General features: G+C 44.4%; 1 protein-coding gene and 1 long non-coding RNA gene across 20 annotated transcripts in view; one reads left to right on the top strand and one right to left on the bottom strand.

Annotated features, from left to right (window-relative positions):
* TENM4 (teneurin transmembrane protein 4) overlaps window positions 1-14,250 on the top strand; it is a 791,957-nt gene that overhangs the window by 744,091 nt on the left and 33,616 nt on the right. For all 18 annotated transcript variants that reach the window (XM_065528783.1, XM_074014900.1, XM_065528781.1 and 15 more), the window contains one exon: window positions 4,617-5,494. In XM_065528783.1, the coding sequence (XP_065384855.1) occupies window positions 4,617-5,494 (878 nt within the window). The remainder of the gene's footprint in view (window positions 1-4,616; window positions 5,495-14,250) is intronic.
* LOC135967081 (uncharacterized) lies at window positions 5,830-13,750 on the bottom strand. 2 transcript variants are annotated; one of them, XR_010580943.2, is made up of 3 exons: window positions 13,614-13,750; window positions 7,365-7,466; window positions 5,830-5,935 (listed from the first exon to the last, which is right to left on the bottom strand). It is a non-coding gene; the product is annotated as an uncharacterized lncRNA (long non-coding RNA). The 2 variants fall into 2 exon arrangements; XR_010580942.2 differs by lacking the exon at window positions 13,614-13,750 and adding an exon at window positions 10,128-10,264.

Genomic DNA, 14,250 nt, shown 5'->3' with positions numbered 1-14,250 from the left:
ATCAAATTGCAAATTGATTTCAGCTCCAGCAACATTTAGCTTTTTAAACCCCTTCATTTTTAGGGGAGCCTGCACACACAGGTCCTTTTCCACGGAGTGTGACACCTGCTGCCAGCCTTTCTGGTCATGCCTGCCTCTATTACTGACATGTATTGCTAAGTCCTTCCACGGAGCCTTGTGGATGCTGCTGGCAGTCCCAGCACTCATGTCACTTCCCCGTCGCATGCTGGGATGGTTTCCCTCTGCGCCAGCTAATATGATTGTTACACTCCAGAATGGAAGCTGTTCTCTGCCACTTGTCTTTGCAGTTTTGGCAGGCTTACCCTTGCTGGCTAGTGAGTTTCCCTCTCCGGTCTGTGAGCAAGCTTGAATTACCCATCAGGAAGCCACCATGGCCTAAGGATGTGCATACAAGTATTTTCAATTCTCAAAACGGGCCCTCAACCAGCCAGCACAGGGTGCCGAAAATTTTCAGTCCACACATCGGAAAATTGTTTAACTTTAGATAGAGGTACTGCCAACCAGTCGGATCAGAGGCTTGAAAGACAACTGGCATATGGTGCAGGGGGAAAAAATGCTCAAACCCACACTTAGATTCAGAAATCCTGGACTGAAATCTCTATGCCCCTGGCCCTCACTACTTTTGCCTGAATGTCAGCATGGGATCTTCTTTAACCAAACTCTCCAATACTGGCATCTATGTTACAGACACATATGCACAGGTGTCACCGGCTCTCATTCTCAGAGCTTCCTCTCTATTCTACTGCCCCGTGGGGAGCAGGGAGTTAAGCCAGAGACAGCACACAGCTCAGAGGCATGAGTGAGAAGGTGAGAGCCAAGGAACTTGGACCAGCTCCTTTGGGAGGAGACAAACCCAGGCCCAAAAAGAAACTAAAGAGAGAGGCACAGAGCAGAGAAGGAACAGAAGGAAGTTGTTGCAACGTGTTAAGAAGTGGAGAGGGCCACCACTGACGGAGAATAACTCTATGCTTAGGATCCAAAATAAGAACTTAGTATGTGCCAGGCACTCTGTAAGAAATGGGGATACAGGATAAGTACAACGTCTCTTTTCTTACTTAGCTATCACAATAGTCTCATGGGGTAGAGCTGATCTACCCCATTTTATAGATAAGAATAGTGAGGTGTGATGAAAGAAAATGCATTTTTAAATGTAGAGCCCTGTACCAGGTTCCATCAGGGATATGGGAATGAATTTTTTCATGAAATTATGTACATAAATTATCTAGTACAGTGCCCAGCAGCTAGGAATAGGATGTGAATACTAGTTCCCTTTAAAATCCACAGATAACTTCCGTGTACATTGTCTCATTTAATCTTCACAACTACCTTATGTAATGTGTATTATCCCCTTTTACATATAGAGAAAGAAGTTTGGTGTTTAAGAAACTTGGGTTAGGTAACACATGTAACAATTGTGGAACTGGAATAGGAAGTGAGGTGTCCTGACCCCAATCTCTCACTCTCTCTATACCATTTGCTGGTCCTTCCTTCCTTCATTCATTTGACAATCTTTTGCAAGAAAATCACTCTGCAACAAGGCAGCCAGCTCCAAGTGCTTTACTAAAGGCACAGGATGCTCAGGTGGACAGAGAAGAGGGTATCATTCCACACTGGAACCATGGAACACAGGAGCTGCAAGACCTCTGAAATTATCAAGTCTAGTCCATTCATTTTGGGGATGGGAAATCAAGTCTCAACATGATCATCACTAATAGGGTGGTGAAACCAGAGAGGCTTAGGTAGTTTGGTGCAGGATCATCACACAGGCAGTGTGACAGAGTGAGGACTGACTCCAAGAGCAATGCCCCTTCTCATTTCCCAGGCACCCTGCACATGGCATAAGGGGAAAGTGTAGGAAAGCACTTGCTCTTCATTCCTTCCTCTCTTTCCTCTCCGGTCTCCCTCCACTAACTCTATCTTCCCCCACTCCTCCCATCAAGGAACCATCTTTTCATCATAACGACAGGCAGAAAGGTCTCCACAAGCAGGTCCCCAAGGTGCCACAGGACCAGAAGGCATAAAATATTTAGCGGCCAGCATTGACAAGAAGTGGGTTTTAAGAAATTGAAAATTCCCCTGTCACTTTAGAGCCAACTGTGTTCTTGATGCAGCCAAAAGCTGCCCAGAGAGCATGGGGAGTGTGAAGCAGCAACCCTGGCTGGCAGCAGCCCTGGCAAATTTTCAGGCTCCCTGGCTCTGCAGGGACAGAGGGAGCTGGGAGTAAGGGGACAAGAAGACTTTAGAAAGCAGGACCTGAAGATCGTGCTTTAAAGAACTGAGAAAGGGCCTGCCCCCTTCTGAGAATGTCCCTGAGCTGAGGGGACAGATGGAGGTGGCCTCACTCGTGTGTATATAATGTATTAGGGTTTATTTTTATACTGGTAAACTACCACATGTACATTGTAGGAAATATAAGAAGTTAGAAATCACAAAGAAGGAAATTAAAATCACCGTTAATCTTGGTATGGTTAACGTTTTGATATGTATCCCTCAAGCACTTAATCTCCTCTTTATCTATAATCTAGCTAAACTTCCTGTATTTTTCCCCAATTGGTATCCCACTGTGCTTACAGTTCTGTAACCCTGTTCTTTCTACTTAATACATAGCAAACATTTCTCCATGTCATTAAATACCCATCTATAACATCACTTGTAACAACGACACACAGTATTCTAATTTATGAGCAAACTAAATGTACTATTATTTAGCCAATTCTCAGTTGTTGGGCATATGAGTTGGTTCTCGGTCTTCGTCCTTATTAAAAATGGCTTCATCATTATTAAAAACACTCTTATAGACAATGGTGCAGACAAGTAAATTCCTGGAAGAGAAACTTCTTATCTAAAGGCTTACACTTAGGTCAAACACAGTGGCTCACACCTGTAATCCCTGCACTTCGGAAGGCCACGGTAGGCAAATTGCTTGAGCCCAGGAGTTTGAGACTAGCCTGGGTTACATGGCAAAGCCCTGTCTCTATAAAAATATATATATTAGCTGGGCATGGTGGCGCATGCCTGTAGTACCAGCTACTCGGGAGGCTGAGGTGGGAGGATCACTTTAGCCTGGAAGGTGGAGGCTGCAGTGAGTCAAGATTGTACCACTTCACTCCAGCCTGGGTGACAGAGTGAGACCCTGTCATCAGACATAAGTAAATAAAAATAAAGGTATACACTTGCTTAAGCAAGCCCCAAATTGGACCAAATATCAAGGGTTTGTATGGGGCTCAGGAAGTCTAAGGCAATGAATTTTTAGGTGGGGTGGAAAAATCAGCAGTAGGGTGCACCTGTCAGCACTTCCAGTCCACACAAAACATAGCTGGACCTCCTAGGGACACAGGTGGAAAGGGTTCCCCTTAGTGCCAATACCTCCTAGTGTGATAGATCCAACAATTCAGTCTCCAAGTCCACTGAAGGAGACACTTCTCCCCTCATACCATGCCAGCTGCAGTCCCCTGGGTGCCCACTTGAAGACCCGCCATGACCTATGCCAGTTTCCCAGCCTGGCTCAGAGGAGGCTCCACATGGGGTCCAGCACTTCTGAACTCCCAGTTCCTACAACCAGCTTCAGTAATCCCTTCCACGTGGACCTGTTCTCTGAGGTACTAGAACCATTTTCTGGAGCAGGGCTTCATAAACCTCAGTGTGCACAGAAATCGCCTGGGGATTTTGCTTAAATGCAGATACTGATTCAGTAGGTTTCAGGGAGGGCTGTCCTTCTGCATTTATGCTCAGCTCCTAGGTGAGCTGATGCTGATGACCACACATGAGGAGCAAGGATCCAGTCATGATTCTCAAGCCCACATCAGGATCACTCAGGAAGCTTTTTGAAATAATGCCAATGCCCAAGCTCCACACCCGGGGAACTGATTTCACTCATCAAGGGTGGGGTTTGCACACCATTATTTTCTAAAATCGCCACAGATAATTTGAATGTGAGGCTAGATTTTAGAATCACCGGTCAAGAACTATGACAGACAGAGGCCAAGGTTACCTTGTCTTTATATCTCTAGCACCTAGCCAGCTGTTAATCCATGGACTCAAAGAATTGAGAAATCATGTATGTATCGTATCAACCATGCATGAAGAATCTTTCTGAAGCCTCTGAACAACTCCTACTTCAGCCTCCAGACTCCATCTGCCTTTCCCTCCCATCTCTAGAACACCAGCTGCCATTATTTGGTGGGTTCTGGTGGGTCAGGGACTCTGTGCTGTTGTCATTCCCATTTCCCATATGTGACTACTGAGCCTCAGAGAGGCAAAGTAACTTGCCCACAGTCATAAGTAGTAGACTAGGTTCTGAACCCAGGCCTATCTGACTCCAAAGTCTACCCTTTTGCCTACTATTTTGTTGTTGTTAACTCCTTCCTCATGTTTTGTCAGTCTAATGAGACCATCACATGTCTCAGTGGCAGCTCTTTCATGGTTTCCCAGTGATTAGGGGGCTGACACTTCATTGTTGATGATAGGCTGCATGAGGATCAAGCAAAACCGTATATGAAGTCACTTTGGACACTGTTATGGGCTACATGGGCTATGGGATGGATTAGTGGTGGGCATCTTGCCAGTCATTTGAGTATCGGTGTCTTCATTGTCAGGTTCGCCTGGAGTGGCCCACAGACTTAGCCATCAACCCAATGGACAACTCACTTTATGTCCTCGACAACAATGTGGTCCTGCAGATCTCCGAAAACCACCAGGTGCGCATTGTCGCCGGGAGGCCCATGCACTGCCAGGTCCCCGGCATTGACCACTTCCTGCTAAGCAAGGTGGCCATCCACGCAACCCTGGAGTCAGCCACCGCTTTGGCTGTTTCACACAATGGGGTCCTGTATATTGCTGAGACTGATGAGAAAAAGATCAACCGCATCAGGCAGGTCACCACTAGCGGAGAGATCTCACTAGTTGCTGGGGCCCCCAGTGGCTGTGACTGTAAAAATGATGCCAACTGTGATTGTTTTTCTGGAGATGATGGTTATGCCAAGGATGCAAAGTTAAATACCCCGTCTTCCTTGGCTGTGTGTGCTGATGGGGAGCTCTATGTGGCTGACCTTGGGAACATCCGAATTCGGTTTATCCGGAAGAACAAGCCTTTCCTCAACACCCAGAACATGTATGAACTGTCTTCACCAATTGACCAGGAGCTCTATCTGTTTGATACCACTGGCAAGCACCTGTACACCCAAAGCCTGCCCACAGGAGACTACCTGTACAACTTCACCTACACTGGGGATGGCGACGTCACACTCATCACAGACAACAACGGCAACATGGTAAATGTCCGCCGAGACTCTACTGGGATGCCCCTTTGGCTGGTGGTCCCAGATGGCCAGGTATACTGGGTGACCATGGGCACTAACAGTGCACTCAAGAGTGTGACCACACAAGGACACGAGTTGGCCATGATGACATACCATGGCAATTCTGGCCTTCTGGCAACCAAAAGCAATGAAAACGGATGGACAACATTTTATGAGTAAGTATCAAAACAAGGCCATCTGATGATTTTGTTTCATTAATTCATTGTAGGATTAGAGGTAAATTGATGGAGTATTTTGTTTTAATTCAGGATTTGGGATAAAAACCATTACCTTTAATACATTCTGCATGTTCATATTCCACATGATTTCTCCTAGGAAGGAAATGTCTAGTGGAGAAGGCATAAGCTTTGGAGTCAGAGGAGCTGGGCATCAGCTCCCACTCTCCCATGGACTTAATCCCTCCTGGCCTCAGTTTCCACATCTGTAGAATGGATACAGCAGATACCTGCCCAGCATACCACAGGGAGATGGTGCAGATGAAAAGTACTTACCTGATGAAGTGCTAGCATCTTCATATGACCACTGTCCAGAAATGTGGCAAGGGGAGAAGGAACAGGCACATGTGGATGAATTTTCCACATAATTGCAGCTCACATCTTCAAATTCCAAAAAAAAAAAAAAAAAACCCTTTTCATTTTAACCATTTTGCATGGAACTTTTCTTATGAAGTGTATTGCATACTTCCCTTCTCAAACACACTATATAGACATAATGAAACCTTTCTTTTTATGATTCAGGGTCATTAATAAGGAACAACAATTGCATATTATGCTGTAATATGAAGAGAGCTTTCAGGAAGTGGGGAAATGAGGATATAGACCCCTTTGCCCCAGCCCGAAGTGATTTTAAACCATTACTTTATTAGGCCCTGTATCTAAAGGGAAGGTTTCTCTGCCTCCTCCCTTAGGGTTGCACTGTGGTGTCACTATTTATTTCAGTCCTAGTGCCCACCTCAAGTAGCTCATTTCTCTATTCTTCATCCAGTAGAGGACTTCTTAAGAGGTGTGGTCAGAGAACCAGAAGTTCAGCTTATTATAATCCTAGCCACAATTAAATATATTTATCTGGGGTGTTCCTCTAGGAGATATTTTAATGAATGGACGAACATCTCTTTTTCTACTTAGATTTTTTAAGCTGCTTTTTGAGGTCTTAGCCATGGTTCAAATGACTGAGATTGCTGAATGTCACCATTAGATAAGCATGTGAGAGATGGGGAAGGAACTAGCCTTGTTGAGCATCAGCTGTGGTCCACAGCATTGAATGCACACAACAGCTCTGAGGATGGGTGATTATTATCCGTTTCACAGACATAGAAACTGAGGCTCTGAAGGCTGCTTTGTCCACTTTTGATAGTGAGACGTGGCAGAACAGGGATCGCAGTCTAAGTCTGATGCCAGAGCTTGAGCTTTCTCAGTGCTGCCCTGCTGCCCTCCTTGCATCCTACCCCCGCACCACTGCCGCACTGGATTTGTTAATTCCAAATGAACTTGACTCCTTAAAGTTTTTCTCAAGCTTGATCAAGCATCAGTTTCTAACAGTCCTAGCAGAATCCAAAGGAAAAGGATCTGTAGTCGATTTTTAAATATAATTTGAACAAAAATGTCACAGCCATTTTTATAAAGTTCACTGGCTAAATTCCTTTCTCCAAACAAGGACCTTGTTAATTACAAAGAAAAGACAACGATCCAGGAAAACAGCAATTATCTTGATTAACTCATTGGAATGGAAATACGCTAAATAATTCCATTTTGCCCATTGCCCAATGGAAATCTCTTATACATTATTCAGCCAATACAGGGGTTTCTTTGTCAGAGCAAGTCTGTGCACTCAATTAGTTCCCAAGGTCACTCCCTCAGATCCCAAACCGAATGCTTACACATCGCTGCATCCGTTACACTCCATCACCCCTGTAATCTAAAACGGTTTCCTACACTTCCACCAGGAAAGATCCCTCCCTTTCTTTCCTCGATGAAGTATACAGCTATAGTTGATGTTTAGTGAAGAAGGAAAAGTTTTTACAATTACTTTTTTATGAAATGGCATCTGGAATTCCGAAGACTGCACTTCATAGCAGTACCAAGAGTGGTTATCCTTGTTGACACACATCAGAAGTGGTAGATAAAAGTCCTAAAATAGAAAGGGAAACTAGTTTTTTGGTTTTGTTTTTGTTTTTTGGGATCCTACTATGTGCCAGGCTCTTTCCCATTTAATCTTCACAGCAACCTCAGATGGCAGGAATTATCATCCACATTTTTTACATATGAAGTACAGAGAGATTCGATAATGAGCCTGAAACCACACAGTGAGTATATAGCAGGACCAGAACACAAGTCCCTGTTCTTTCAACTGTACTGGCTAAGGTCACCTACATTCTTTGTGACTTATCTGTATGATAGGGATGAAAATAGTTACCTATTTCATAGGAATAGTATGAGGTTCAAAATTTCAGTGAGATAAAATATGGAAAGCTCAGTGTCTGATTGATTATAAGTACTCAGATGATAGCTGCTGCAGTTGGTGGTGTTGTTGCTGTTGTTATTGTTCTGAATGCAAGCAATATTAGTAGCAATACCAGTAATTGCAGAAGTGTTGTTTGGGTGTGAAAGGTATTTCCCAGGAGCAATTGCAAGTAAACTAATCAAAGGAGTAGACAAAAGTTTTAATTGGGATAGGTAGGAATCAGAGGTCAGGTGAGAAGAGCAGAATCAAGTATGAGAGATCAAGACATGAACTAAGAAAGAAGTCAGATCCCTGAGAATATCCAAAGTCAGCTGGAAAATAACACTGAGAGCCACCCAAGGCAAACTGGTCCAGCTCAGACTGAGAATGAAGCAAGGGTGCCAGACACCTATTTTCATTGGCTGCGAGCCATGTGACTCAGAGACAGGCTAGCTGGCCTCCAGACCCAAGTCTCAACCAGACAGAAATAATCCCCTGCCCTACCCTATTTCTGGGCCGTTATGAGGACTAAAAAACTAAATAAATACTGAAAGTAAAAATACTTTGCAAACTATGAGGCTCTCTAGAAGTAGAGATGTCGTGATATTTAATTATGGTGTTTCTTAAGGATTTGGACAGATTTTGCCAATGAACCATTGCTCTAGTGAATTTTCTACCTTTCGCTTCATGAGGCAGTTTAGTAAATTATAACCGAAGTGTTCTATTTTTCTAAAAAAATTTGCCCAGGCTTGCCTGTGACATAAGCTATTATTGAAACAAGCTGTTTGGTTGGTTGGTTGGTTAGTTGGTTTGGTTTTTCAGATGGAGTCTCACTCTGTTGCCCAGGCTGGAGTGCAATGGCATGATCTCAGCTCACTGCAACCTCCGCAGTTCTGCCTCAGCCTCCTGAGTAGCTGGGATTACAGGCACCGGCCACCACATCCAGCTAATTTTTGTATTTTTAGTAAAGACGGGGTTTCACTATATTGGCCAGGCTGGTCTCAAACTCCTGACCCCAAGTGATCCACCCGCCTAGGCCTCCCAAAGTGCTGGGTTTACAGGCATGAGCCACAGCACCCGGCCTGAAACAAGTTTTAAGTCAGCTTTGTCGATCCTCTTAACAGATTAAATAGTACACCTAACATAAACATCACACACTTCAGAGCACCTTGATTTATAGAGTTCACAGTTTTGGAGAATCAAGATTACTTTCCTCCCCTCAGCCCACAAGTCTGCTGGTAGGAACCTCAAAGGAGTCTAAAATGCAGTCCCCATCTCCCATGTGTGGCATCAGTACTCTCAGACTTAGCTCCTGGTCAGATGGCATTTGGTGGCTGAGAAAATGGCCTGATAAGTATGAGGCAGGTTCCAGAATTGACTTGCTGGATGGGTATGAGCAACACCCTTCCCTGAGTTTCATAGGGGAAGGGGCTCTGGCCTCCCACAGTGCCCTGTGACAGCTCCTGTTATAATTATGCTTGCATTAACTACTGTGAGACCCTTGCAAATTTGTCTTTGCATCAAGCTTAGGGTTTGCCAACTGGTCGGTTGACAAATAGTCAATATTTTATAATGACTTGTAAATTCAGAATGAAAGGGAAATAGAGACAGGAAGAAAAGATAGGCTGTAGTGAGAAGAATGCTAGATTCACATCTGAGCACCAGCATTGCCAGTGCTCCCAATGGGACATAAAAGTCAACTGAAATGGGTCAAACGAAGAGATTTGGCTTCTGGTTTTTGCTTGGCGATAGGGAAGCTGGAAAGTGCATCATTCCCAACCTTATCATGAAAATAACCCAGACAAAAGGTAAATTTGTGCATTTCCTTGAACTCCTTCTCTCAAGTCAAATCCAAGGAGAGACAGACTCTTGAAGAAAGAGACAAGATGTGGGTCCTGGCTTGGCTTGGCTGGGGCAGATGTACCTACCCCAGGGAGAAAGAATTCAGCTGGGATGGCTGGTGAATTTACAAAGGCTAAGTGTGTACTGGCAAAAGAGTCTGAAGCCCTTGGATGCTGTAGCAATTGGGCAGGTCCATGTCTTCTTAGGGACTTTTTTCTCTACAAATCCCACCAGGAGCTTTTCCACAGAAAAGAGTTAAGAAGGAAAGATTTAAGAAGAAAGTGTCCCTTGTGGTAGACCTGGGAGAGGGTCACAGCAGCTGCTGAGGGAGGAGCATATACCCCCGACCACTCTACCCAGACCCTGCTCACTTCATCTTCCATCAGGAACAACACCCTTCATCCGTGAAGAGAAGGGCAGTGAACACTGTCCTGCCTAGGCACTGGGGAAAATCCTTTCAGCTGAATGAGGGAAGAAGAGAAATGGAAAAAAAAAAATCCCACATACCTGAGAGTCAGAACCCTAGTGAAGGCTTTGCCACCACCGTAGTTAGCTGAAAGGCTAAAAGCATCAGTGAAGGGCAGAAGACTGTTGGGAGGGGGTTAGAGAGAGGCAGGAGAACGGAAGGAGACCCTCTCTCAGTCAGCACAAAGGCAGGACCCAAGGGCTGAACTGTGGACCTTGAGGGAAAAAAGCCCTCTGGCAAACCAGTTTCGCATCCTAAACACAGGGAATTGCTAAGGGAATTTAAAACCTATGATGCACAGAGGTTAACCATAAACAAACTTCAAAGCCAACCCAAATCCTAAGTTAACCCAAACCCCCTCCCAAAAGTCCTAGCAGAAGGAAACTCACACGCATTTTCAGGCATAAACCTGTCACTCAGGCTCTACCGTGCTACACAAGATGTCACGCTTTCAACTGAACAGACAAAAGGGCAAGAAAAGGCAACACATTCCCAAGAGGCAAAGAAATCATCAGAATCACATTCAGCTAGGACACAGGTGTTGAAACTATCTGTCAGAGAATTTAAAATAACTATAATTATTTTAAAGGTTCTAATGGAAAAGGTGAACAATGTGCAAGATCAGATGGATAATTTTAGCAGAGAGATGGAAACGATAAGAAAGAATCAAATGGGATTGTTAGAAACGAAAACCACGGTTAAAGGATGAGGAATGCCTTTGATGGACTGCTCTCTCCAAAGGACACAGCGTGACACAGCTGAGTCTTAGAAGACAGTTAATAGAAATTACCCAAACTAAAACACAGAGAGAGAAAAAGAGTGGAAAATGCAGAACATGGCATTCAAGAGCTGTGGGACAATATCCAACAGTCTGATATACACGTGATTGGAATGCCAGGAAAAGAGGGAAAACACAGCGCAGAAGAAATATTTGAGGAAATAATGGCAGAGAATTATCCATAATTAATAATGGACACCAAACCACAGATCCAAAAAGCTCCAAAAACACCAAGCAGAATAAATACATACAGACACACACACACACACACATACACATTTCTAGCCATATATTCAAATGGCTGAATTAAAGAGAGAAAACCTTAAAAGCAGCCAGGAAAAAAGAAAAAGCATTTTATAAGAGGAATGAAGGTAAGAATTACAGCAGACTTCTCATCAGAATCCATGCAAGCCAGAAGACAGAAGTGCTGAAAGAAAAAAAAAAAAAAACTGTCCACAGCCAGGAGTGGTGGCTCACACCTGTAATCCCAGCACTTTGGGAGGCCAAGGCAGGTGGATCACCTGAGGTCAGGAGTTCGAGACCAGCCTGGCCAACATGGTGAAACCCCGCCTCTACTAAAAATACAAAATTAGCCAGGCGTGGTGGTGGGCTCCTGTAGTCTCAGCTACTGAGGAGGCTGAGGCAGGAGAATCGCTTGAATCCAGGAGGTGGAGGTTGCAGTGAGCCGAAATTGTGCCATGGCACTCCAGCCTGGGCAAAAGGAGTGAAACTCTGTCTCACAAAAACAAACACACAAAACAATTGTTCACTCGGATATTATACTCAGTAAAAATATCTTACAAATGAAGACATGTTATATAGAGGTATAGGCAGGGGTAAGGGAACCAAGAAAGGATGCTAATAGCCTGGGCAACATAGCAATACCCATCTCTACCAAAGAGATGGGTACCAAAAAAATTTTAATTAGCTGGATGTAGTGGCACACACTTGTAGTCCTAGCTACTCAGGAGGTTGAGGCAGGAAGATCACTTTTGAGCCTAGGTGTTCAAGGCTGCAGTGATCCATAATCACACCACTGCACTCCAGCCTAGGCAACAGAGTGAGATCCTGTCCCTAAGCAAATTAATTAATTAACTAAAAATAAAAATAAAGGACGCTGAGGCACCCAGGCACTAAAAACAGTGAATAACCATTAGCAACCCCCAGGCTGCAGAGCAAGGTGGGAAAGTCATAGGATATTGTGACTAAAGTCCAGTGGGAGCTGTAACGATGAAGGAGAAGCCCCCTGTTCGAAGCTGAAATCATGGATCAACGCAGCCGCTGTTAGAGATTCGGCACTGGAGGAAAGAAGGAGTGAGGAAAACCTTCTAAATTCCAGTCTCTTGCCAGTGCCTACCACGGACTTAGCTTAACCAGAAGCGAGCCAGTGAGAGTGCCCCAGTGACACAGTCTGCAGGGGTCAGCTGCTCTGGGCAGAGAGAGGACAAAGAATGGATCCCCCCAGATCCATTCTGGGGGAACAGAGAATAACCAGCACAGAGACTGACCGGCTGTGTGACATGTTAGCCATGAGTGGCCAAGCCAGGGTTCAGCCTCAGATCTGCCTGAACCCTAAGTACTTCCTACGAGATGTACCACCTCAAGTACAGCGTGGCAGAGTCGGCCAGATCTGGGGAATCCTGAGGGCTAGAATTCATTTTGGGTACTTAATTTTGTAGGAAATGGACAGCAAGTACAAGATTTTAATGCAGAAGCCACAAAGTGCTCTGACTCTGATCCAGTTTGGAGTAGCTAATGACGTCGTGATGACATCTATTACAGTGACTTGGGCCAGGTGAACTATTGGTGTGCCTGGGCCAGCAACCATAATTATCCACAGACAATGCAGTGCCCAGTTCCCTGACATGGTGATGGTGTTGTCTGAAACAATCAGAAATGAAAATCATACAAATCAAATCTTATTTTTTAACCAAAAAGTTAAGATCAGCAAAAGTTTAGTATCAAAGGGCAGTTGAGCATTTTCCTTGCCAGCCGTGCATAGTAAGTGGCTCCAGATGAAGTATTGAGTGTGAAAAAGAAAGCCTTGCAGTGTGTGTGAAGATATCCTTTAGCAATCTTCTTCTGAGAGCCAAGTTCACAGCAATTACATTAATCTCTTTTTTTGAGATGGTGTCTCACTCTGTCACCCAGGCTGGAGTGCGATGGTGCAGTCTCGGCTCACGGCAACCTCCACCTCCCAGGTTCAATCGATTCTCCTGCCTCAGCCTCCCAAGTAGCTGGGATTACAGGCACCCAGCCACTGTGCCTGGCTAATTTTTATATTTCTAGTAGAAACAGGGTTTCACCATGTTGGCCAAGCTGGTCTCAAACTCCTGACCTCAAGTGATCCGCCCGCCTTGGCCTCCCAAAGTGCTGGGTTTACAGGCGTGAGCCACTGCACCCGGCCTATATGAATCTTTTATGTGTTTTCTTTCACTGTGCTCCAAAAATACTTTGGCTAAATGGAATGAAGAAAAATCAGTGGGAGGAAGTAATGAAAAGCCAATCATCTGGCCATCCCTATCACACCCCCCAGGTAGGGGCTTGGCATCGCTGCAAAGTCAATTGCAGTGGTAGCAAGCAAAGCCTCCTGAAAAAAAAAATACTGCCAGTCTCCTTGACCCACTTGAGACTTGCAAAAACAGTGTTTTCTATACCACAGTGATGAACCCAAAGATTTTTATTTGAAATGGTACCATTTTTATAGGAAGCATGATGGAAAAAACACATTCTTTAAGATTAGACAGACCTGACTTTGAATTTATATTCCTCTACCAGCTGTGTGATCTTAGGCAAGTTGCTTATCCTCTCTAAGCCTCCTCTTCACCATTCGTGAAACGATGATAATAATAATGCCTACATCAAAAGATGATGATGAGCATGGTGCTTGGTACCTAAAAGACACCACATGAATGTTAGTGACCTTTCTGCACCTCAGCTGGTCAAGGAAAGGTAAAACAAATGAAGTTCTTAGTTGCTGTCAGTCCATGTCTTGAATCAACAATAATATCTGTTATTTACTTATATATTTATTCATTAAGTAAACATGTACTGAGTACTGTCGACATGCTGGGTACTCCTCTGGGCACTAAGAATACAGACAAGGTCCCTATCCTCATGGAGCTTATATTAGGAGGAGACAGACAACAAAGAACAAATAAATAAGTATAGTGAGGTCAATAAGAAAATATGATACAGAGGTTGGGGGACTTATCTGTCTTAGAAGCAGTGGTCAAGGAAGACCTCACTGAAGTGATAACAGTTGATCTGAAACATGAATGATGACCGGAACGAGCCATACCAACACCGGAGGGAAGAGCGTTCCTGCAAAGGGAACAGGAAGCATGAGCACCCCAGCATGCACTGACTTTGGCATGTTTGGGGAC

The sequence above is a fragment of the Macaca fascicularis genome, chromosome 14, assembly GCF_037993035.2.
Source record: "Macaca fascicularis isolate 582-1 chromosome 14, T2T-MFA8v1.1".
In the NCBI taxonomy this organism is placed as follows: domain Eukaryota; kingdom Metazoa; phylum Chordata; class Mammalia; order Primates; family Cercopithecidae; genus Macaca; species Macaca fascicularis.
This window is presented reverse-complemented; position numbering and strand designations above follow the sequence as displayed.